The sequence below is a fragment of the Pyrus communis genome, chromosome 10 (genome assembly GCF_041283825.1).
Source record: "Pyrus communis isolate YQ-2024b chromosome 10, ASM4128382v1, whole genome shotgun sequence".
Classification (NCBI taxonomy): Eukaryota; Viridiplantae; Streptophyta; class Magnoliopsida; order Rosales; family Rosaceae; genus Pyrus; species Pyrus communis.
The window spans coordinates 19,286,513-19,312,051 of record NC_142574.1 but is presented as its reverse complement, the minus strand read 5'-3'; the positions used below and the strand labels follow the sequence as shown (position 1 = coordinate 19,312,051).

The 25,539-nt window shown below is 38.5% G+C and overlaps 2 protein-coding genes, 1 long non-coding RNA gene and 2 pseudogenes across 3 annotated transcripts; 1 reads left to right on the top strand and 4 right to left on the bottom strand.

The window, feature by feature from the left end:
- Positions 1–1,863: 1,863 nt before the first annotated feature.
- On the top strand, positions 1,864–6,247 carry LOC137728298 (disease resistance-like protein DSC1; annotated as a pseudogene).
- Positions 6,248–10,153: 3,906 nt separating this feature from the next.
- On the bottom strand, positions 10,154–10,944 carry LOC148693659 (uncharacterized). Its single transcript, XR_015952746.1, has 3 exons — positions 10,794–10,944; positions 10,502–10,686; positions 10,154–10,393 (listed from the first exon to the last, which is right to left on the bottom strand). It is a non-coding gene; the product is annotated as an uncharacterized LOC148693659 (long non-coding RNA).
- A 9,127-nt stretch (positions 10,945–20,071) lies between these two features.
- Positions 20,072–20,999, bottom strand: LOC148693658 (uncharacterized). The gene is made up of 2 exons (XM_088678081.1): positions 20,178–20,999; positions 20,072–20,115 (listed from the first exon to the last, which is right to left on the bottom strand). Exons 1-2 carry the CDS (start codon positions 20,938–20,940, stop codon positions 20,072–20,074), a joined length of 807 nt encoding a protein of 268 aa, XP_088534207.1. The 5' UTR covers positions 20,941–20,999.
- Positions 21,000–21,038: 39 nt separating this feature from the next.
- On the bottom strand, positions 21,039–21,500 carry LOC148693657 (uncharacterized). Its single transcript, XM_088678080.1, has one exon. The coding sequence runs from the start codon at positions 21,498–21,500 to the stop codon at positions 21,039–21,041; it is 462 nt and encodes a 153-aa protein (XP_088534206.1).
- Positions 21,501–21,905: 405 nt separating this feature from the next.
- LOC137728300 (uncharacterized) lies at positions 21,906–23,588 on the bottom strand (annotated as a pseudogene).
- Positions 23,589–25,539: the final 1,951 nt, after the last annotated feature.

Here is a 25,539-nt window from a genome sequence, read left to right as displayed (position 1 = left end):
TAACAAACTCAAGAGTTGACACAAAAGGTTGAGTAAAATTCGAAATACCCCTCAATTCACTTTTTCTCAAAATCTAAGAATTTAACGAACTAACTTTAATTAAATCTCCGAAATATTTTAAATACAAAATAAATCACTAAAAGTTGGGATGGGATATCACATCAAGTGAGGGTTTGCTTTATGCAAGTTGGCAACTTAACTTTACAGATGATGTGTAGTTTGAAGGGTCAAAATATGTATGTTTCGCGCAAAAAGTTTGGCAAATTACACTAGGGCCTCAAAAGAGCTAGGTTTTACAATCTTTCCTCCTTAAAATGGAAACTTGTCCTCTAAACACGTATCTTCAACTGATTGTTTACTGTACAAGATGCACCAACTAAAGCAAGCCAACTGCAAAGCCAACAAATCTGAACTTATAAGTCATACAAAGTAACTAGTGGTGAACAAATAGATATTTCTTTTTAAGGCCACTAGAAAGGGTAACGTATTGTTTTGATACCATATTGTCACACCTCGAATTTGGCATTATATATGTAATTATATATTATTATCATTATATATGCACTTATATATTTTTTTTTCCCAGTTATTTATCCAAAACCATCCTCTCACCCTCTAACCTCTACTTTTCCAATAAAAAAAACCTAAGCCCACTCTGTTGCAACTTCATCTCTGTTGCTCCCGTTCTGGTGACTATGTCTCTTCGTAGTCCATCTCATCTTCTCCTTCATCAAATTGGGTTGTCTTTCTCCCTATCTTCATATATCAAGTTAATTTTTGTACAATTTTAAAGAATGTAGAGATAGAATTTAGGAATCTTTGTACTTTTTTTTAGGGATGTTGAGTTCTTTCAGCAATTCTTCCATCTATTTACTTCTTTTTCTTAAATGAATCTCTATAAAATTCTCATAATTAATTAAAAAAGTTTTAAAAACCCAAAGAGAGTGGCCAAAACACATTTGGGCCTTGAATTGGGTTGGAAAAAAACCAAATTTTGGGCCAAAAGAGTGATCCAAAACAAAGTGGTAAATACCATTATCATACCATGCCGACCGAACTATTTGGCATGCCGAAATTCAATATACCGAATGTTTGGCACGGTAATGGTAATTGATTTTGCTATACTAAAAATTTGGTAAGGTAATTGGGACGTGAGTATTGGTACGGTAATCGTACCAATACAACCCCATATGTATAGGAAAGGTCATTTTGGGACCACCATGTTGCCATTGATAGATGATATTGATTGATATGTTTCCTGTTTTCTTGAGATTCTCTGTGATCTCTGATTTTTTTGTATAATTAAATCATTCATTTTATGTATTTCTTATATAGCAATTATACTTGTAAATCAAGCTATTATACTCATGTAATTCAATGATAATTCACCCTTAAGACCATCGAGGTATTTAGCCACTTACCTACCAAAGCATGTTGTCTTGCGTGTGAGGTCCAATGACTACAAGTGCTCTACGTCATCCGATTTGTGTCGTACACATGTTAGGCTTGTAAATTCATCACATGTTAGGGGGCGTATTGAAAGTATCAATCCCACATCGGGAAAACAAAAGACCGTGCATGCACTTATAAGTCATTTGGCTACTCCTCATATTGCCATTGGTTTTATTGTGAAATCTCAACTTTCTTCGTCCACAAGCTAGTGATAAGTCAGACCATGACATTGTTTCCATTTGAATGGCTTGGGTTGAATGCTTTAAAGGTTTCAACGTTTTGCGACTTTCTTGCTTGATTGGTTACATTCATCTATAATCAACCACTCGTTCCACTTCATTCTCTTTTTTAATTATACTCACAAACCGTATCAGGTTATTAGCTTGTGCGTTGGGAGGAACAGCGAAAGACATGGAGTGTATCATGACTCTGTTGTCTATGTGCCGCAGATCATTAACATTTACTTCTTCTTCATATTCTGCCACTGCTGCAGATGCTGACGCTGGTGGTGATGTTGATATCTCTCCTCATCGGGAAAAGTATGATGTGTTTATAAGTTTCAGAGGTGAGGACACCCGACTTGGAATTACCAGCCATCTTCACGAAGCCTTACTTCGGTAGAAAATCGAAACCTACATAGATTACTGGCTTGTGAGGGGAGAAGAAATTGGACCTTCCCTGCGAAAAGCGATCGAGAAATCTAAGATTTCGGTGATCATATTCTCACAAAACTATGCTTGTTCCACATGGTGTCTGGATGAACTTGTACATATACTAAGATGCAAGGAACCCGTCTTCTATGACATCAGTCCATCAGATGTACAAAAACAACGGGGGAGCTATGCAGTGGCATTTGCTCAACTTGAAAAACGTTTCAAGAACAGTATCGACAAGGTGCACAAGTGGAGGCTGCTTTGACAACTATAGCCAATCTATCTGGGTTTGATAATTCAAACAAAACTGGGTAATTAAGTAACTCCATAATTTGTATAAATTTTTTTCTACTTGTTATCATTTGATTCATACAAATTAGTTTAGGCATACTTATTACTAACTATTGTTTGTCCTTCATAATCATATTATACTTGCCAGGACAGAAGCTGATTTAGTCAAGAAAGTGGTTGACGATATTTGGAACAAATTGATTCGTGAATCATCATGTGATTTAAAGGGCTTGGTTGGAATTGAAAGACGCATCAAGCACATAGAATCCTTGTTATGCATTCATTCACCAGACGCTTGCATCACTGTAGGAATTTGGGGGATGGGTGGTATTGGGAAGACCACCCTTTCTGAAACTGTATTTCACAGACTTTCTTCCAAATTTGAAGCCAGTTGTTTTCATAGAAATGTTAAGGAGAACTCAGAACAAACAGATGGACTATATCACTTGCAAAATAAACTTCTAAAAGAGATATTAAAGGAAGAAGGTCTATCCATAGGGTCAACTTTTGTTAGGGAAAGCCTCAGTCGTACAAAGGTCCTCATTGTTCTTGATGATGTGAGTGATTCAATGCAAATTGAACATTTAGCTGGCATTTGTCTTCAATATGGCATTGTAAGTAGAATCATTATCACTAGTAGAGATAGGAGCACACTTAGGCAAACTGTTGAAGAGGATAAGATCTACAAGGTTGAGGGATTAAAACCGAATGATGCTCTTCAGCTTTTCTGTTCGCGTGCTTTCAAGAATAACAGTACTCGTAGAACAGATTATAACGAGTTGGCAGAAAAGGCGGTGGATTATGTTGGAGGCATTCCTTTAGCTCTTGTACTTTTGGGGTCCTCATTCCTAAATTGTAAGAGCAAAGAAGAATGGGAAGATGAATTGAACAAATTGAAACAATTTCCCAATGAAAATATCCAGAGAGTGTTGAGACTAAGTTATGATGGATTGGGAAGAAATGAGAAGGAGATATTTTTGGACATAGCTTGTTTTCATAAAGGGAAGCATGTGGATTATGTAAAAAAAATGTTAGCTATTCGTGGATTCTTTGCAGGGGCTGGAATTAGAGTTCTCGTTGATATGTCTCTTATATCAATTCATTCAACAAAGAAAACCATTGAGATGCATGATTTGCTTCAAGAAATTGGATGCACAATTGTTCATGAACAATGTATTGAAGATCCCGCTAAACGTAATAGGTTGTTCAATGATGTCGATATCTATCGTCTACTAAAAAGTAACAAGGTAAGGACCAAATGAAATCAATTTCCTTTTCTTTTTATTTCCTTTTTTAAGTAAAAGCAAATAGAGAAACTTTAGATGAAAACACACCAAAGAAAAGCTCATTTATATAAAGACGTCAGATTACTACAAATTTAATTATTAATTGAATTTTGTTGTACATGCATTTAAACGTCACTCTTATTGTCAGGGAACTCCAATTGTTCAAGCCATATTGGTTAACTGGTGTAAGATTGAAGAGTAAACATTGAAACGTGCAAACTTCAAAGTGATGTCTAACCTAATGATGCTAATTGTGGTTAACTCTGAAAAGTTTGGCACTTACTGGAAATTAACCGCTTCTCTTGATCTTCCCAATTCTCTTTGTTATCTTTACTGGCGTGGATATCCTTTGAAATCTTTGCCGTTAAATTTTTCTCCTGAAAATCTAGTTGAGCTTCATATGCCTGAAAGCCAAGTTAAGGAGCTTTGGAATGAACCCCAGGTATATATACTTATTTTTGTTCTTGTAAAGAATGCAGTGTAGGAAGTCTTGCTTATTAATTCTCTGTAGTTTTCTTTACTTTTGTTACAGAGACTTGTGAACTTAGAAGTGATCAATCTACAATACTCTAGATATCTAACAGAAGTTCCGAATCTCTCTTGGAGTCTAAAAATTGTGGACATAAATCTTTGTGGCTGTGAAAGTTTGGTTGAAATTCCCTGGTGCTTTCAACGTCTCCACAAACTTACTCATCTTGATCTTGCAAGATGCACAAGTCTTAAGTATCTTCCAGAGATGCCAGAGAATATTGAAATCTTAGATTTATATCGTAATGGTATACAGGAATTGCCTGAATCAGTTTGGTCTCACGAAAAAATTTCTTACATGGATATAACAGATTGTAGAGACCTCAAGAAACTTCCAAGCAACAGGTGTAAGCTCTTGGCCAGGTTTCTGAGCTTCCCAGGGATATAAGTAAATTATCATTGGTTGGTTGCAAGAGCCTTGTGAGTCTCCCAACCAACATTTGTAAGTTGAAATATCTCAGGGAACTCGATCTCTCTAGCTGCTCTAAACTTGAAAACTTCCCAGAGATCTTGGAGCCGATGGAATATTTGGAATATCTTTGTTTAAGTCGAACAGCTGTTCTAGAGCTACACTCATCAATCGAATTTCTCCCTGCTCTCAAAAACATTCAACTAAGAGACTGCAAAAGGCTTTCAAGTATCCCGAGGAGCATTTGTAACTTGAAATCTCTTGAGAGACTTGATCTCACAGGTTGCTCTGCTTTTTACGAATTCCCTCCAATCTTGGAGCCAATGGAACATCTGAACTTTCTTAGTTTGAAAGGGACAGCGCTCGAAAAACTTCCTTCGTCTATTGGAAGTCTGATTGGGCTTGAAACATTAGATCTTGATATGTGCAAGAACCTTAACGTTGTCCCAAGAAGCATCTACAGTTTAACCAACCTTAAAACTCTCAGCTTTCGTGACTGTCGGGGACTCAAAGAGTTGCCATCCGGTTCTGTTGGTTTGCTCTCTTTGGAAGTTCTTGACCTCCGTCGCACCCGCATATCAGAAATCCCTGATGGTTTCGTTGGCTCAATCTCATTGCAAGATTTAACTTTGAGTGAAACCAGGATTAGGAGCATACCTGCAGGCATCAGACAAGCTTCTCGGTTGCATAGACTAAGCGTAATTGGGTGCAAGCGGCTTCATTCATTACCAGAGCTCCCAGTGGTATGTGATCTTGAAGCACATGGATGCACGTCGCTGAGTACAGTGTCAAGTTCATGGACAGCACTCATACAAGGTTGGGATAAATACGACTCTTTTGGGAAACTTGATTTTTCTGATTGCCGAAAATTGGATCATAATGCAAGGAGCAACATAATGGATGAAGCACATATTAGAATTATGCGAGTGGCAACTAAGCCATTAAAGAACCCTTGTGTTAGCATTGTATGTCCTGGAAAAGAAATTCCAAATTGGTTCAGCTTCGGCTATCAAAGTGAGGGATCTTCAGTTCATATCAAGCTTCCTCCAGATTGGTTTCGAACAGGTTTATCAGGTTTCGCTCTCTCTGTTGTTGTTTCTTGTGTTTCCAACTGCCAGGGAGACCTAAGGGCAAGAGCTAGTTTCAATGTTAAATTACTGGGTGAAAGCCATGAACTGTTCACTTCTCTATTCTACAGCCCAATTCGGAGATTGAATGGATACTGTTACGACCGATATCACGTGTATGTGTGGAATAAGGCCTTTATAAGCGAAGAGGTAGCCAAAAAATGCTCCCCTGATGTTTACAAACTTGCCAATTAGGCCTCTGTTGAGTTCTACCTGCCAGAGTTTTACGAACAACACATTCCCGGTGCGAAGGTGGAAAAGTGTGGTATATGCCCGTTTTATGCTGAAGATGCTGAGAAATTCAAAGTTGATCATGTCTTCGTATCAGGGGAACCAAAAATACCAGAAGAAACAAGACAGGATGAAAATTTGGAAGCCTGTGGATCAAGTTACGAGAACAAAGCAAATGAAAGTGATGACGAGTCATTAGCCAGTGAATCAAGTTATGATCAGTTGGAAGCAAATGAAAGTGATGATGGTCAGAAGCCTAGTCTTTTTTGATAAACCACTACTGTCTTCTGGGTTTCCACGACTGGTGTTGCTGGAGATCACTTGGACATTAGTTTTGTCCTACATGGATTACTCTTAGCTTTGCACTATTATAAATATCAATGAACAGTAGGCTCGCTCAGTCATTGAGTTGAGATGACAAACTTTTTAATTATCTTTCACTTTTTTAGGTTTTTTTTTTTTTCTTCTCTTTTTTGGTTATTATTAGTATTATTTTGTTGGCCTGTATGGCGCATCAAATTATTGAATTTGTCTATACCTTTGGGAGATGTGGGCTTTTTTGCCTAAGCCTTAAGGTTTGGTACTGAGATGATTGTGAAAAAAGTTAGTATAAAAAAAAGCTGGAAGTTATTTTTGTGTTTGATAAACATTCAGCTTCAACTTTTTTTCACAGTTTTGGGTAAAAAAAGCCAAAAACAAGAAGCTGCAAAACTCAGTTTTTAAAAAATCGGTGTTTTTTCACATCTGTTTTACATAAAAGTTTATCAAACACTATAATATTGCTTTTTTTTTTTTTTTTTCAAAAGCACTTTTACAAAAAAAGTTTACTAAACACTCTGATGCTTTATTTCACAGCTGCTTATTCTCACAACACAGCAAAAACATCTTTTTTTCAAAGCACAACAATACCAAACCAGCCTTTAGAGTAGAGGTTTATGCTTAGGCATGCACCTGAAGCAAATGCACGTTAAGAGTACCATGAAGTCATCGTGTTAGTGGAAGTGAACATTCGACAAAAGAGAAATACTCATGGTTTTATAGCTCAACTGCCATGAGCAAAATATATGAATGACCTTGACATTTCTCGATTCCGGTGTCTGGAAGACACTGGATTGGCCATGTGATGGTTGACACCCGATGATGACTCAAGCCATCCTATTCAGTGGCGGATCCAAAAATTCATCCGAGGATGGGCCTTTAAGCCAAATGAAAGAAATTAGAAAAAAAAATTATAGCAATACAATTAATTGGAGAACAATTAAAGGTTTTTTATTTTATTTTTTTGTCTTTTCATGGAATATTTTAATCAAACAAGAGTGATGGAGCTTTAAAATTTGAACGAAAAATTTAGTACTGAGATGATTATATCATAAGAACAAAGCTTGTTTACGAGCCTTTATAAAAAAGGATTAATACATTAGATTTGAACAAAATTTAAGGTCATAGCTCAAAACTATATATTACCATGAGATTTTTCTTTCAACTTAATAGAATCTTCTTCTAAATTGTATAGAACTCGTTTATATGAACTAACAAAAAAAAAAAAGAAAAAGGAATTGGTTTAAAATAATAAAAGGTTGTTGACATCAGAAGGCTTATATTGTAAGATAGAAGACTTTTATGATAAAATAGGAGGCTAGTTATAACTTGTATGGTAAAAAAATTAGAAGATCGTTGGGAAAAGCAAGTCTTGAATTTGTTGCCTACTAAAATCTTTAAACTGTATCCATCAATGGGCCATATACTCTTTATTGTAAAAATTAGCACACAATACACATAAATGGGTGAAATTACAGGATGGGTCATGGCCTATTGTGGCCTCCATGTGGCTTCGCCCTTGATTATGTCATATTTATGCTAAGAACATGTAAACATGCATGTAAATTTGGGCCAAATAAAATAAACATAAATAAAATACGTATCTTTAATATTCAAAACATGGGAATACATGAACATGGCACGTCCGACCCTGAAAATCCTCCGATCACCAAGGTAGACACGTGCTGGCCGACACCCAAAGGTGACGAAGCCATAATTACATGCATTAGACTAACGAATATAAATTAAATACTTATAAATTTAAATAAAATTAATATGCAAATGAGGAACGTGTTTAGAGCATATAACTGAACAGAGACACTAAAAAGAAATAATATGAAATTGAATGAGCAAAGGAATGGGTCCTACACCAAGATGACTCCAAGATGCCGATGCGGGAGTGCCTTGATGCCGGGATTGTATGCCTCGATTCTAAATCCTAAGGGGCACAAAACAAAACATGAGTGGACCAAGTTGATATATATAATACTGAAACAGTTATCAACATACTAACCCCCAAAGTTTTATGAAAACTAATAGCATAATAGGTGATAGGTTTTCCGAAAACCTTAGTATGCCAAAAAACCTTTCCAAAACATATGTCGCATAGTGTGCTAAATAGTGGTATCCTAGTCATCCGTGGTAGCCAATAACTATATCTCCCGGCCCGAAGCCAACAACTATATCTCTAGGCCTGAAGCCAATATCTATATCTTCCGGCCTGAAGCCAACAACTATCTTCGCCTATAGGCAGAATAGTGACCACTAGATAAGCACAAAAACATTGAATATACTCTTTCCAAACATAGGTACATATATCTTAAAAATATCTTCATAGCATATAGTCATACATCAGATATACTATAAAGAAGTGTAAAAACATGTTCATAAATAATATATAATCATCCATCATATATACTACAAAGAATATAAGTTCAATAAAATATGGTATTCCAAAATATTCTCAGTAAAGCATGATCTTCATATAATGTATATTCAATTTACTTATAAAACATTTCACAAAACGTAACCATTAAATCATGTTTTTCATGTATGCATTTCTAATAGTAAAATATGCATTTTAGAAGGGGTCTACTCACAGATACTTCACCGTCGAAAAGCCACGCAACCTAGCGAAGTAGGGAACTCCACAATAAATGCACCTAAGCACATAAGGGGTCCAATTAATAAAACTCTACTATAAAGATTGAATTTCAGAAAATGGACATCATAAATAGATTTAGGACGTCAGAAAACATAAAGGGGGACCTCGAGTACCCTCGTGCGCCTTCGTACGCACCCTTACGTGTTACCGCAATGTGGCGGTTCCGGCTGCCATGCACCGCCACGCGCCGAGAGAAGTCGCTGGAAAAGTTGCCGGCGCCATTGTGGACTGTAACACGTATACCCCACACGCCAGCATCGACAGGCACCCACGTGCAAGCTCAATCGCTGTTAGGCTTCTGGGTTGGATAGGGTTTGGGCTTGGGTTCCTTGGGTCGAAGGCCCAACCTTGCACGACCCAAAAGCCTGGGTCTGTAGGGTTTTGGGTTCTATCGAGCCTTGGGCTTGCAAGCCCGGCCCAAGGTAAGGGTTTCGGGATTGAAATAAAAAGGGTTTGGGTTTAGGATTTTAACGGGCCAAAGCCCTTAGGCTTTGGGCTAAAGGGTTAAACAGGTTTGGGTTAAGGGTTTTGCGGACCAAAGGCTCGAGTTGGCACGGCCCTAAGGGTCTGGGTTCTCAGGGACTTGGGCTTCGCAAGGGTTTGGGCTCAGCAACCTATTTCTTGTTGGAGAAGAAGGCCGAAACGTCCTGATCTTCGATCAACGATGATTTGACGATTTAACCTACGATCTAAGTACCAAAATGAACTAAAGACGAGATGGAGTGATTTGTTACCTTTGATTTGTCGTGGAATGGACGGAGGTGGCTAGGTTTAGCTCGAGAATCGCAGGGGTTCGCCAGACCTGGTTTTGGGTGCCCTCTAGATGCCTTGGAGTTTCATAGAGATGAAGAAAGAGAGTTACACGATGATGGTGATGGTGCTGGCGATCGTCTGGGTTTGGGTATGGGTGAGTGTGTGTGTCGATTGAGGAAAGGAGAGGGTGAGCTGCGAGAGAGATCCGAGAGTGAAAATGAGAGTTCTCGAGGAGAAGAAGAGAATGAGAGATATGGTGAAGGATCTGCCACATGGCAGGCAAGAGAAGAGAGAATCGGGGGGACCAAAATTAGGGGTGGGCCCCTAGGGCACACCATTTAACACCTAAAAGCAATATTTTAAACAAATAAAACCTAACCGAAGTGAAAATCCAAAAATACCCTTCCATTCCATAAAATCCGGGACGGGTTGTTAGAGCAGTTCCACCGTGGGCAATAGCCCGATGGACTGGCTCTCAAACAGGACCAGATAGCCCGAGGAAGATGGTCCAGCGTGTGCTGGCGAGGGAGCCCGAGCAGGCCCGAGGGAGAGGAACGGCAGGAATCGCTCGCCCGAGAGCCTGAGGGCTATGTGACGTATGGCTGATGTGCGGCATCAGTGCATGTGCTGAGCTTGACATCTCCCCATCCGAAACCCTCAATTCGAACGAAAAACATCAACTATGCATAATCAATTTCAGAAAATTAAATTAAACAAGAAATCAAACAAGAAAAAAAAAAAAAAAAAAAACCAAAGAATAACTCAAGCAATTGAAGTAGGGCAATAACCTCATCTGGGTTTGAGCAATGGAAACTTGAAGCTCTCGGCTTCAATGGTGGATCACCCAAATGGTGCTCTGATGATGCATGCAAGGATATATTCGAGTTCCTCTCATCCAGGGGATTGAGATTTCAGAGTTTGTTAGTTTGATTTGCTTTGGTTTCGAAGAAGAGGAAGGAGAGAGCTCTCGGAGCTGTAGAGAGAGAGAGAGGTTTCAGAAATGAGAGAGAAAGGTTGCGTCGGTAGAGAGGAAGAGAGAGAGAGAGAGAGAGAAAAAAAAAGTGAGGATCAATGACATACCAGTTGATATCGTATTTTGACAGCCATCAACTATGGCTTGCTTCTTGCTAGAGAAAGAGAGAAGAGCTTCTGGGTTCTTTTCTCTCGTTTTCTGGTTGAGGCGCAGATGAGAGATCAAATTTTCTTTTTTCTTTTTTTTTTTAATTTTGCCACCGGTTGGCTTTTTGTGATGTTATTTGTTATGATTTCATGACAACCATTAGATAGGGCATTGAGATTGGAAATGAGAGAGAGGGTAGGTGAGGAACCGGTCAAATGAAAGGGTTAAGGAATAGGAAAAAAAAAAATGAAAATGAAAAGGATTAGGAATAAGAAAATAAAAGGAAAAAAATTAAAAATTATTTTGTATTATTTTATAAATAAAAAAAATACTAATATTTTATTGCCTATTGCCAGGGCTATTGAAGTGCAACGGTGGAGATGCCAAAGGCAATTACTGTTCATTAAGGGCAGTTACTCTTCATCAGGTGGATTGAATAGTGAATAGCCTGGGGGGAGGGCTCCAACGCTGGAGTTGCTCTTACAAACATGTTTAAAGCACACTACTAGTCAATATTACAAGCGAAATGAATATTATTTAAAAATGCGATTACAAAGAAAGACGTCTGACACAGAGGAAATGACTTAAAGCTACCAATATTGAAGTGCCTCAACACCGGGGTCGTATGCCTCATTTATATGTTCTGAAAGGGGTGCAAAATAAAAGTGAATGGACCAGAGTTTATAACATAATAAGTAAAACAACTTTTCTTTTCAACGTGCTAACCCTATGTTTTAGAAAACTCATAATGTATAGTACATACTAGGTTTTTCTGAAAACCTTGCACTTGGTTGAGCTAGTGAAGAAAACATGGTAGGCCCTATCACCCGAATATGAAGTTGTAAGACATTCGATTACACCAATAAAGAAAAAACATATCACACTGTCACGCCTCGATCCTGACGTGCATCTAGGATCAACCTGTGATGCTCTACTATAGGGGGTTATGAGGAAATACAACCAAGAAATACAAGAAAATATTGAAACTGAAATTCATAATATTTACAATTGTATCATAAGCACGGTTCTAAAAAACGCTAGGCCTTAGTCGAATGGTGGACTGGTGCCTAGTGCCTAGACAGCTAGGTGAGGGCCTAGGTAGACTAGGCGGATTAAATAAATTTATTATATATCTTTAGTACTTTGGTGAATTTAATAGAATGAGATGAAAGTTTAAATGAGTACAAACCCTTAGCACTTTACTAAATATACTTGGAAATTTAATAAAAAAAATTAAGGCGTCAATGTGTAAAACAACATTTAGACAACCATTTGAAAAGAAAAATAATGAGTGGAGGAGAGACACTTGACGCATAAAACGGAAGCAGTGGGGCACTACACCAAATCGTAATACGCATTCAATTAATTTGGAGTTAATTGGATGCTTGCTGTCCCATTGGACAACAATTTATAAAGGAAAAATTATGAAGGGTGAGACCACGTCCACGTGGGGGAAGAGAGAAACTCTTGCTCTTCCTCTCTTCTTCGTTGGGTTTCAGAGACAAGAATAGACTCCTGCATTCCTCCTTCCTCAAGCTTGAAAACAAAAAAAATAATTAAAAGCCCAAATTGCCTTGGCCATCTAGTCGGCCGCTGGGCTCCCTAGGCTGCCACAGTGCCTGCCTAATGCCTTACCCAATTTTTCTCTCGACTATCTATTAATGTCGGTGGCCGGCCACCGTCTAGCTCCTAGGCGGCCGCCTAGACCGATTTTTAGAAAACTGGTCACAAAAGCTTGTAACACTCACTAGGGTAATGCCCAAAGGCTCCCAAAAGAATGTCCAAAGAAATACGAAGAAAAGTACAAAGGTAACCTAATCACTCTAAACTTTGATATTTGACTATTGCCTCAGGGCTCATCGTATCTACTAATGCATGTCACCAACACAATCACCTCCTAGACTTGGGAATGGTGCACTGGGCAAAGCAACAACTCAAATAAGCTGTGAAGCTCATGTAAAGGACAATAATCCGACGTATGTGATAATCATAAAACCAATCCATCGATCACAGTTTATAAACATCAATCATAAAATCAATCTTGATAAAATCATAATCAAATCACTGAAAATATCGAAGGAGTCACACATACATCTATCGGCCTTTCTAGATCAAACCACAAGGGTTCTCAATTTATGCTTCATAATTACACTGAAAACTAGGGCTAGAGCGACACATTTCGGTCGAAGCCTACAATTTCTAAGCTTTCACATTCTAGACCGAATTCGAGGAAACCAACGAATCAATAAAGACAAGAGATGCAATTTCGGACCACTCAACAAAATCCAACAAGATTGGGTTTTACACCACTCAACATAATTGAAAATAAGGAGGGATTTTGGACCACTCAACGAAATCTGACGAAGACAAGTTTCAGACTACTCAACGGAATCAAACAGGATACGATTTCGGACCACTCAACAAAATTGCGGAGTATGAGGGTTTTCAAACCACTCAATGAAATCCAGACAAAGATAGATGAACCCCAGACCACTTAACGAAATCCATACGGAGTAGGGAAACCGAACCACTCAATGGAATCTCAGAGGAACTCGGTTCCAGACTACTCAACGAAACCGAGCAGAATACAAGGAACTTAGTTTCAAACGACTAAACTAAGCAAGACAAGACATTTTTTATGTGACAACTCCCTATGACAATGGCTTAGCAATCCCCTACTAGCCTTCACTTTTTAAAATAAATGAAATAACATATCACTTATATTTCATAAAATACATTGATGATAGAATTTAAAAGCAATACTTTATACTTTAGTAGAAAACACGTTTATAAAACCATGCCATATCCACTAAGTATACTAGCATGGAGATTTCATAGGTAATCTCCGATATCACATATATTAAAGTCACTCACCTAGAATCCGTGCTAATCCACCTAGCACAAATATCAAGGCGTACACATACGATCGTCACCTAGAACAATTCACAAGTCACATTTCAGAATTTTAGTGATAGAACACATTTTTACGTTGTACACGTCTTCTAAGACAATCTATATGGATTTGGAACGCATTGACCAAAAGTCAACCGTCAGTCAAAGGTCAACGATAAGGGCAACAACCCTATGTAGCTGGATCCAGAAAATCCAAACATTGGGTTTTCAATCCATAATTTCCTAAGGGTATCATTATGATTTTAGAACATATTAAAATTTTGTGACGATCCGACGGTCAGATCTTTGCCAATCGCAAAATTAAATGGTGGCAATCTAGAAAACTATGTTAAAATAATGAAATTTCACTAAACGGATGCCAGAAACGAATTCAGGGCATCGAATTTAGCCTAGGAAGATATTTTGAACTTTCAGCCTCGGGCTGCCACCAGTTGCGCCACCACGCATAGGCTGGGCTCGCATAGACTATTTAGTAGCTGGGGCAAAATATTCCGTTAAGACTAACAGAATATTCACAGTAAATAAATTATTTGTATTACACTCACAAAATATTACAACACACAAACTTAAAGAAAGGTGACTCACAATTTTAGAAGCTATGATTCTCTTTCACTCTCCAGAAACAAACACAAGAACACTCACACTCCATGCAAAGACTACTCTTTTAAAAGACCACTCTTACTTCTCACTTACTTCTCACTTCTTGGTTAATTCAAATGGGGTGAATGCCTTCTTTTATAGGTATGGATAGAACCTTGGAGAACCATGGAAACGCCATTCTAGAAATATCTAACTATTTCCACTAACTTCTTTGCTAGAAATGTCTAGAAATTTTCCATATTTAATATGCATCTCATGCATATGATAGAATCTTCTAACATTAATCTAGAGAACACCATGTGTTGGGCTTTAATGGGCTGCGGTTGACCTTTAACAAGGATGTGCATGACATAATTCTGGTTAAGCTACCTAATCATGGAGGCAAGTAAATGTACAACAATAAACCTCTAACTTTCACAACTAAAGGAAAATGCTTATCGACATGACTCACAAGTTTTTGGTCAAAGCATTGTGATTTGGAATGAAGTTCTAAATCTATTGAGTTGGATCATGAATTTATCACTTAGGGACGTGACATGAAATAGCCTAACCAATTTGATCTAGAGCATTGTATTAGAGAATGACCATATTGCATTGTAATTGTAACGGAATATGTTCTCTTGTAAATATTACATTGACTAGGGACATGACATGCAACTAGGCATTTCTCATGATCTATGAGACCTCAAAAATGATCATTATTGTCTTCATAAAGAGGTGATTAAAAGATGTGTTTTAAATCTGGCAAAAGAATTAGAAAAGTCTAATTCATCTCACAACCTCCTCAATGAGAACCTAAATGATTGCAAACCCTATTATAAGATTAAGGTAATGAAAATAATTAATTTGATTAATTAGTTTGAAGAAATATTTAATTAAATTGATTAATTAATTATTATGATGGTTATATGTTTAAAATAAGGGTAATACTAGGGAGACTAAATTTACAAATTAAATGATGTGCACCAATAGGAATGATCATGTTTAGTAACGTTTAAGTAATAAATCAATCATCAATTTTCATGTCCTTTAGATTCCAAAATTTAGTCTCCATAACATTACTCTTAAAAGGGACCTTGTACATGAAATCTAATGATATATTCGGATTTGATAAAAAGATTCATTCTCATTTTTTATTATTGACCACTAATTATAAATTAACTTATTTACTAAAGGAGAAATTAGGTTCTAATCCTTCCTTTTGCTACTCCATTAATTAAAATCCTATTCATTTTCAATTTTTGATCAAGGTCCTTGGGTATTAATAACATCATTAATTATTTCAATAATAATTTTTTTTATTTCTAAATATATTCATTTAATGTTAAAAATGTTACAATTAGTATATTTATATTTATGACTAAATTTTTTACCATATATTTTTAGTTTTAGTTTGTACCCATTTTTATTTTGTATTTCTTTTTTAACTTGTCCCAATTTTCTTTTCAATTTTAATTTGTACCCATATATTAATTTCTTTTTGTGCCCATATTTTTCTAAGTTTATTTGTATTTGTACTGATATATTTGTTTTATTTGTAATTTTTTATTTTGCTAAATGTACCCATGCTAATTATATGTACCCATTCATGTAAAACTTTTTAATCTTAAAATGTACTCATTCTTAAATATACCAATTTGTTATATGTAAAATGAACCATTTTTTTTTTATATAAAATCTATTCAATTTTTTTCTAATCCCTTTTTAAACTTATATGGGTACATTCTTTTTTCTTTGATTTTAAAATGTATCCATGTCAAGTTTAATTGAAGAAATTTACTAATGTTATTAAGCCTAATATCCTAAGAGAGCAAGAAGTGAGAAAATGAGTAAAGAAGTGTGAGAGTGTTTGAGTGTTTTCTCTTGTACTAAGATTGTGTGAGAATAAAAAAATTTGTATAACACTTTGAGTGTTCTTTCTTTTTCTTGCCTATCAAATTCCGCTGCATTGCATTCTCATTTGTGAGATAAACATCTCCAAAGTAGTGAAGCATTTTTAAACCCCAACAGACCCGGCTAAAACGCACTCCAATGATTAGAGTCTTTTCTCGGAGTCTCCATTGATGTCCGGAAAGGCCCTAAAGACCCAAATGGGTCCAAGTCTCGTCTCGGAGTTTGACCGTCAAATGATGTCCTAAATGGAGAAGACCCAAATGCGTTCGAGTCTCCTCTTGAAGTTTGAATGTCGAATGATGTCCTAAATGGAGCTGCTGAAGACCCGAAAAAATATGATTCTCTTCTTGGGGTTTGATTATCCAGTGACATCCGAAATGACGCTGATGATCCAAAAGGGTCCGAGTCTCCTTGGAGTTTGACTGTCAAGTGATGACCTAAATGGCGCTGAATAGCCAAAAGGGTCCAGGATGTCATCAAATGTTGGAAATCCATGACCCTGATCAAAATCTCTACTGCTGCGCATAGAATCAAATGTACCAAGTGTTTTTGGTTGAGGGAAGTATCTAGTATCTTGGGTGCTTCTAAACGAATCAAACCTGGAGAAGGTGTCGAATGAAGGTTATAAATCTAAAGTTTAATATTTTGTTATGTATTTCATTCTCTACTGCAATGGTTTTATATACATCTTACACACACACACGCATGCAATAAACTACAGACATAAAGGTGGCGTGCTTGCTGCCCATACTGTAACACATCAGAGCACATGATCTGACACCATGTGCTAGTTTGCTGTTGTACACCCTTGCTGTGCTGTCTGATACTTTCCTTTAACACTCCCCCTCAAGTTGGAGTGTGAATGTCAATCACACCCAACTTGCCCAGATGTGCATGGAAGATGGGTGCACGTAATGGCTTAGTAAATAAGTCTGTGACTTGCTCCCCCGTCTTGACATAAGAAGTTTTGATTTCTCCTTTTTGAACTCGCTCACGGACTGTGTGGCAATCGATCTCGATATGCTTTGTACGTTCGTGATACACTGGATTTGCAGCTATGTGCAAAGCGGCTTGATTGTCATAAAACAATCTTGCTGGCTGAGGATGGTTAACATGTAAATCTTCCAATAAATACCTCAACCTACTTAATTCACAAGTGGCAGTAGCCATGGACCGATACTCCGCTTCCGCGGATGAACGAGCTACTGTAACTTGTTTCTTGCTTTTCCAAGACACCAGTGATTTTCCAAGAAAAATACAATAACCAGTCACTGACCGACGTGAAATGGGACAACGAGCCCAATCTGCGTCGCAATAACCAGTTAAAGATAATTCACTTTGGGAAGAAAACATCAAACCTTGCCCAGGAGCTCCTTTAAGATATCGAAGGAGTCGATATGCTGCATCAAGGTGGTGTCGTTGCGGATCTTGCATAAACTGACTCAACGTGTTGACAGTGTATGCTATTTCCAGTCTTGTGATGGTCAAATAAATCAACTTGCCAATTAAGCGCTTATACCTCGCAGGTTCATGAAGTGAAGTGCTTCCTGTGGGTGTTAGCACTAAATCAGCCTCCATTGGAACTTTCATGGGTTTAGCACCAAGTAACCCAGCCTCCTCCAGTATGTCCAGTGTATATTTCCGTTGACAAATTGTGACTCCGGCTTTCGAACGTGCAACCTCGACTCCAAGGAAATATTTTAGAGGTCCAAGGTCTTTAATTCGGAATCGACTGCTAAGGAAAGTCTTTAGGTTCTTGATTTCTGTCTCGTCGTTGCCTGTAATCACCATATCATCAACATACAACAATACAATAGTGAGTGAAGTACCCTTGACTTGGGTGAACAGAGAGTAATCTGCCTTAGATTGGCAGAAACCGATGTCACTGATAGCCGAAGAAAATTCTCGAAACCAACTTCTGGACGCCTGTTTAAGACCATATAAAGATTTGTGGAGTCGACACACAATGTTCTCCCCCTGTCGACGACACCCCAGAGGAGGCAACATGTATACTTCCTCCTGAAGTTCGCCATGAAGGAAGGTGTTTTGGACGTCCATTTGATGTAATGGCCAATGCCGGACAGTAGCGATGGTCAGTAAGCAACGCACTGTGATGAGTTTGGCAACCGGGGAAAAAGTTTCCTTGTAGTCGATACCTTCACGTTGGGTGAACCCTTGGGCAACGAGACGCGCTTTGTAGCGATCAAGAGTGTCGTCGGAGTGGTACTTGAGTTTGAAAACCCTTTTGCATCCGATAGGACGGTGGCCGGACGGAAGAGGAACGAGACTCCATGTTTTGTTGTCGTCTAGAGCTGTGAGTTCGGCCTGCATGGCTGCAACCCAGTGGGGATTTTGACAAGCCTGTTCATAGGTAGTAGGCTCCACCAAGTGGGAAATGTGAGAAACAAACCGTTGATACCCAGGAGATAAGCAAGAATAGGAAACATACCGATGTAGCGGATAGCACGTGCTGGACATGGACCGCGAGAGGGACTCGGTTGGTGTGAGCAAGGTGGAATGATGAGCCACATAATCTTTGAAGTGAGCTGGTGGTTTGGTGGGGCGAGTAGAGTGACGGGGTGGAGGTGGTTGGAGAGACACTGGAAGGGAGAGGCGAGGAGAGACGGGGTCAGATGGTGGGTGATTGTCGGTGGTGGTAGGTAATGCGGGAAGGTTGAAGTATGATGGGGAAGATTCGTGGGTGGCAGAGATAATGGGTGAGGGAGAAGTAGAGGGAGTCTCAAGGTTGGTAGGGGGGAGATTTGACAAAGGTGGAGGGGATGGTGAGATAGGCGTGTGGACCGTGGGATGGGAGGTGGTGGGAATATGGGTATTTGTGCCATGGATCATGTCGTGAGGTGGATGGATAAGGGGAGTAATAGGCAGGTCATTTTGGTCAAGGGTTGGTGAGGTGGTGTAAGGGAATATATGTTCATGAAAGATGACATCACGGGAGGTGAAAATTTTATGGGTGAGAAGATCATATACCTGATAACCCTTTTGACCAAGTAGGTAACCAAGGAAAACATAACGACGAGCACGGGCGTCAAACTTAGTGATGGGTGTGAGGTTGGTGGCATAACTAAGGCACCCAAAAACTCGTAAGTGGGAATAAGTAGGTGGTGTATGATGCAAAAGTTCATATGGAGACTTATGAGAGAGCAAGGGTGTAGGTAGACGATTGATGAGATAACAAGCGGTTTGGATACTTTCCCCCTAAAATTTTAAAGGTAAGTTGGCTTGAAATCTAAGAGCACGACCAACATTTAAAAGATGCGTATGTTTACGTTCGACTACCCCATTTTGTTGTGGTGTGTAAGAACAAGAATGTTGGAAGGAGGTTCCACATGAGTCTAGGTAAGAACGCATGGAAAGAAATTCACTCCCATTATCCGCACGAAGAGCTTTAATGTTATGATGAAATTGGGTTTTGACCCAAGAGAAAAAGGATTTTAGTAATGATTGTGTGTCGGATTTGAAATGCATGATATGTACCCAAGTAAAACGAGTAAAATCATCCACAATAGTGAGAAAATATCGTGCCCCATAGTGTGTTTGATGTTTGTGAGGACCCCAAATATCATAATGAATTAAATCAAAAGGTGCGGAAGATTTTATTTCACTAGTAGGAAAAGGTAAACGAGTTTGCTTTGCTAAAGGGCAAACTTCACAAATGTGTTTGGAATCAAACATTATTTCAGCAGTGGTTTTGGCTAAGGAATGTAAAGGTGCGGATGATGGGTGCCCAAGGCGCCGATGCCATAGACTTGTGGTGTGGGAAATGTGGTTGGCAAGGTGAGGATTTTGTGTCGGGGTGAGGTAGTAGAGCCTATCAAAATGCTTGCCCAGGCCAATCATCCTTTTCGTATCCATGTCCTGCACAACACAAAAATCAGGATAGAACGTCACTATACATCGTAAAGCTCTTGTCAATTTACTAACAGACAGTAAATTGACGCGGAACTTTGGTACATAAAGAACTTTATCAAGAGATAACTCATGTGACAATTTCATTGAACCAATCCTTTTTATTTCTGCTTGCCCCCCATTTGGTAAGCCAACATAGTCATGCTGAGCATCCATGATGTTGTGTGTTGGTGGCGAATGAGAAATATGATCAGTGGCTCCGCTATCAACAATCCAACATAGATTCGAATGTGGATCTGTTTGTGCTATATTGCATTTAGGCAAGAAAATACCTGTTGCATTGGCAAGTGGCTGTCCATTACCGTTACGAAGCATGGCGATGATTTGATTATACTGCTTGGTAGTGAATGTAGGACCATCAGAAGCATTGGTCTTGGTGGTTGTGGTAGGGGTGATAGCCTCGGCATTATTGGCTGCTCCTCTCTTGTTCTTGGGCTTCACATTTTTTCCATGCCATTTGTGTCCTTCTGGGAACCCAATGATGTAATAGCAACGATCCACCAAGTGTCCATCTCCATCACAGTAAGTGCATTTGAGTGACTTACGTGAAAATGTGTTGGAGGTCTTGCTATTGGATGAGGATGATGCATAAGTTCGCTGGACTTGCATCGCATGCGAGGATGTCCCCATATCGCGACGACTAGCCACATCCATCTGCCGTTCATGTTGAAGAATAAGGCCATGGACTCTGCGTGTATCAGGTAGTGGACTCATCATCAGAATCGAGCCTCGTACAGTTGCATAGGATTCGTTCAATCCCATCAGAAACTGCATAACTCTTTCTTTCTCTTCCCGTTCAGCAAGTCCTCTCAAACCTGCGCAAGTGCAATCTAATGGATCATGATATGACGCTAACTCATCCCATAAGGCCTTCATCTTTGTGTAATAGGCAGAAACAGAGAGCTGCCCTTGATGATTTTCAACAATTTCTTGTCGAATCTGTAGATCCTCGAGTCACTACTCTGTGAGAATCTGTCTTTGAGGTCGCTCCAAACTGCAACAGCAGTTTCGGTGTACATGATGCTGCCGGCTATGTCTGAGTGAACTGAATTCACAATCCATAATGTAACCATGTCATTGCATCTTTTCCAGGTCGCATAATTTGCGTCCAGTGATGAGGGAGCCTTGATGGTTCCATCAATGAACCCAATCTTGTTCTTTGCGCTGAGACCCATGCGCATGGCACGGCTCCATTGCCCGTAGTTGTTTCCATCAAGAGTTTTGGAAACCAGGACAAGTCCAGTGTGATCTGAGTGATGAATGATGTATGGGTCTAAGAACTCCATGAGATTCTCATCTGATTTATTGTTTTTGGGTTTGACTGGTTCTGTCATGTTGTGGTCAATGGTATTTGTGGGAGAGCTGTAGAGATTACGGAAAGGCGAAGGTGAAGGAGCAAGAAAACTACTTGATGGTGATGGTAAAGGTTATGGTGGTTATTGTGTTTGTGGTGGCGGAAGCATGAAAGAGTCACCGGAATCGGTGCTCTGATACCATCTAAAGTTTAATATTTTGTTATGTATTTCATTCTCTACTGCAATGGTTTTATATACATCTTACACACACACACGCATGCAATAAACTACAGACATAAAGGTGGCGTGCTTGCTGCCCATACTGTAACACATCAGAGCACATGATCTGACACCATGTGCTAGTCTGCTGTTGTACACCCTTGCTGTGCTGTCTGATACTTTCCTTTAACAATAAACTATCCTTGTACCTTGGTGGTGAATATCCTAAATTGAAGGCTGACAGTGGTGTGCTGGGAACAGAATCATTGAAAGCAAAAAGGTGGATCTTCTGGGAAAAGCTACCTCCTTGTGATGACCCAGTCCTGATAGGGTTGAGACCGAACTCCCCAGGGACAGAAAAGTAGTGATCCTTATTACTCCCCTGATCCATATCCTACATCACAAATGATTAAGAGCAGTTACAACACAATCCAGCATGCCAGTAATAACAACAAATATAAAACAGCAAAAACAGAAAGCTTGAAAGTGCTACATGACTAACAAGCTATTAGAAAAGAAAGTGGATTCACAGGAACCTAGAATCCATGCCTACTTAAAAGGTGCAAAATAATGGAAACTTTCCATCGGCTACAAAATGTTCCATTTGCAATACAGCAACCTCTGGTGTCAATGTGGCTACAAAATGTTCCATGTGCAATACAGCACCCTCTGCTGTCAATGTAAAACATAAAAATGGTCTTGATTAACCAAGACCTAATGCCAAAACCAGAGTCCCCTTCAATACGCAATTAATTGCACCAAGAACAATTCCACAACCCCTTCTTTTTATATCTACAGTGAATCAAGACTGAAATCAGGAAACTTGGTTTCGTGATATTTGGTTGAAAGACCCGTACTACTAACTGATTTAGATGATGAAAACATTAGAACTGGAAACTTGGTGAAATAGAAACTATTAGGGTTATAATTCTCAGAACCTTCTCCAGAAACTAAACGCAGCAAGCATTAGGACACTTGAGGCTACTCTTGAAACAAAGGATACTTGATCACCACCACAAGCAACTAGATGGTATTAACAGCAATCATGGAGCAAGATCCGGTCAGCATAAACACAAGGTCAAAGAATTGAGTTCCATAAAATAATAAAGAATACTGAATGTACAATATCGGCTTACCTTGGTAGTACTAACTGCATTGAAACCCCACACCGAGTCAACGTCATAATTAGTGCTAAATGTCCCCCATGCTGGGGAAAATTTTTAGGTGTTCCGGGTACACCAAAAAAATTTGGTGTACCCACACTCATTAAAATTTGATTTTATTATTTTATTGAAAAAAAAGTGAGGGTAGGGTCCACCATTATGAGTGAGGGTACACCAAATTTTTTTGGTGTACCCGGAACACCCAAAAATTTCTCCCATGCTGGTTCATCAAAACCTTTGTCGCCAGAAAACACAGACCGAGCACCCCCATGATCATCACTGCACATGAAAGTTTAGAATTTCAACAATTTTTGCAGGTATTAGGGTTATCTTAAATTTGTAGAAAACTGCAGATCTAAACTATACCTTTGAGATTCCATATCACGCATCTGCGCCTGTTGTCCTTCCATAGTTAAAATCTGAAAATTCTCTAGATGGGCTTCCAACAGTACTGCTGGCAAATGGACTGTTTGGAGCACTTTTTGCTGACTCGTTTTCATTTTTATCTTATGCTGCTCCATTTTCAACAACCTTGCCATCCGCACTCTGAGGCTTTTCTGACTTAACATCAACTTTAGGTGAAGTAGAAGCTGGGCTCTCTCGTCACTTGTTTGCTTCCCAGTTCCTGGCTCTCTCTCTATATTTGCCTACTGCCAAGAGAGAGAGCTTCGTGACACATCAGGAAATGTATGATGTGTTTATCAGTTTCAGAGGTGAGGACACCCACCTTGGTATTACCAGCCATCTTCACGTTGCCTTTTCCTTCTTCTAAATTCATAGGACATTGTCATCACGATTCACGACCAGAACTACTCTATTCAGTTCTTGCAGCTGATTTAGTTGGGTAATTATTCATTACATTATGCACCAAGAATTAATTTTCTTTGCGGTTTACTTTGCTGGATAATCGAGAAATGATGTTGCTAGACATTTGGCATGTCTTACGAAACTATCGAACTTGGTTGTCTTTGCATCTATCATTGAGAAAGTATTTCATGCTTTCGCTGACATATGCACGCAGTATCAGGCCAAAACATTTCCTTAATATATCTACACTAATTGCCAGAAGCACTCTCTGTTCTGGATATTCAGGTCATCCATAAAAAAATAGCAGCAACAATTAATGACATGTTGTTCTATTCCTCGAATTCTTAAAACTATCTGGCTTTCATCTGTGATGCATAATATTTATGTATGACTGATATTCTGTTTCTTTTGTGCTCAAGCTATCTTCAACCGTATTAGTTTGCTGGCATGATATGGCTTATTGTATTTCACATGGTTTAGAAATTTCAGAAATAGAAAACTTCATGTATGTAGAAATAACATGTTTTGATGTTTTTTTTGTTGATCTAATGCATTGAACATTGCCTCCGTTCCTCTTTTGAATTATGCTACAATCATCCCGAATAAACATAAAACAATAGAATATCTAAAGCATGCATGATTCAATTTCAATTAGCAAAATAAGGAGGCAATAGTGGGGTATCCAATTACTAGGAAAGGAATAGTGTTGACCGCTTTAGTTAACTAAAAATTCATTGAATTTCTATTTGGTACTTTGAAATGTTGTGTGAAGTGATTTCTTGCACAAAAATGTGAATATGCATAGCAACTATAAGGGTTTGTTTGATTCTTTACTTGAATATAACATTTTAAACTCAAAAACACTTTTTCAAGTTTTAGGCCTTAAAAACTTTTTTTTTTAAAATTTGTCAAAGGTCTTAAAAACTTGTTTTGTAGAACTATTTTCAAAACTGAACTCAAGACTAACTTAAAAATTGCCTATTTTTTAAAAAACACCAAAAATAAGTTTTTAGAGTTTTTAAACTTCAAATCCACTCCTTTCTTTTCTTTCTCCCTTCCCCACACAAAATCTCTCTCTTTTTTTTCATTTCTTTCTCTTTACCCTCTCTTTTTTTTCTTCCTTCTTTCTTCGCCTTCTCTCTCTCTTCCAGTCCACTCTCTTCATTCTCTCTCCTCCTTCTCTCTATCTCCTCTAATCCTCTCTTCTTTCTCTCTCCTCTGATCCTCTCTTTCTTTCTTTTCTCATCTCTCCTGTTTCTCCCTCTCCAACGACCCCCTCTTTAGATCTCTTTGTCCAGCTTAAGTTTTAAGATTTAAAAACAATTTTAAATCTCATACCAAAAAAGTCTTTTAGTCTTAAAAAAAATTGTTTTCAAGAGATGCTCTTATAAAATATTTTGAGAAACAATAATAATTTTTTTATAGGATACCAAACATGTAACATCTCACATCGACCAACAGAAGGGGAGTGATGTGCCTTATATGTACATGTCCACCTTCATATAGCACAAGGCCTTTTGGGAGCTCACTGGCTTTGGAGTTCATCGGAACTCTGAAATTAAGCAAGTTCGGGCGAGCGCATTCCTAGGATGGATGACCTACTGGGAAGTTCTTGTGTGAGTTCTTAGGAACAAAACCTTGGGAATATCTTAATTTAAGGTGCACAACCATTCAAGAGCTACACTCATCAATCGAGTTTCTCCCTGCTCTCAAAAAAATTCAACGACACAGAGAGCAACTGTAAGTTGAAATCTCTTGACACACTTGATCTCAAAGGTTGCTCTGCATTTTCCAAATTCCCTCAAATGAACATCTGAACTTTCTTAGTTTGAAAGGGACTGTGGTCAAAAAGCTTCATTCGTCTATTGAAAATCTAATTGGGCTTGAAA

What these genes read in the sequence shown, in the direction of transcription:
- LOC148693658 (XM_088678081.1), bottom strand. Translation starts at nt 20,940, where the DNA reads ATGCAGTTTCTGATGGGATTGAACGAATCCTATGCAACTGTACGAGGC. An exon ending in CGTCAATTTACTGTCTGTTA is followed by an intron (nt 20,116 to 20,177) that starts GTAAATTGACAA and finishes TGTGTTGTGCAG; the next exon opens with GACATGGATACGAAAAGGAT.
- LOC148693657 (XM_088678080.1), bottom strand. Translation starts at nt 21,500, where the DNA reads ATGACAGAACCAGTCAAACCCAAAAACAATAAATCAGATGAGAATCTC.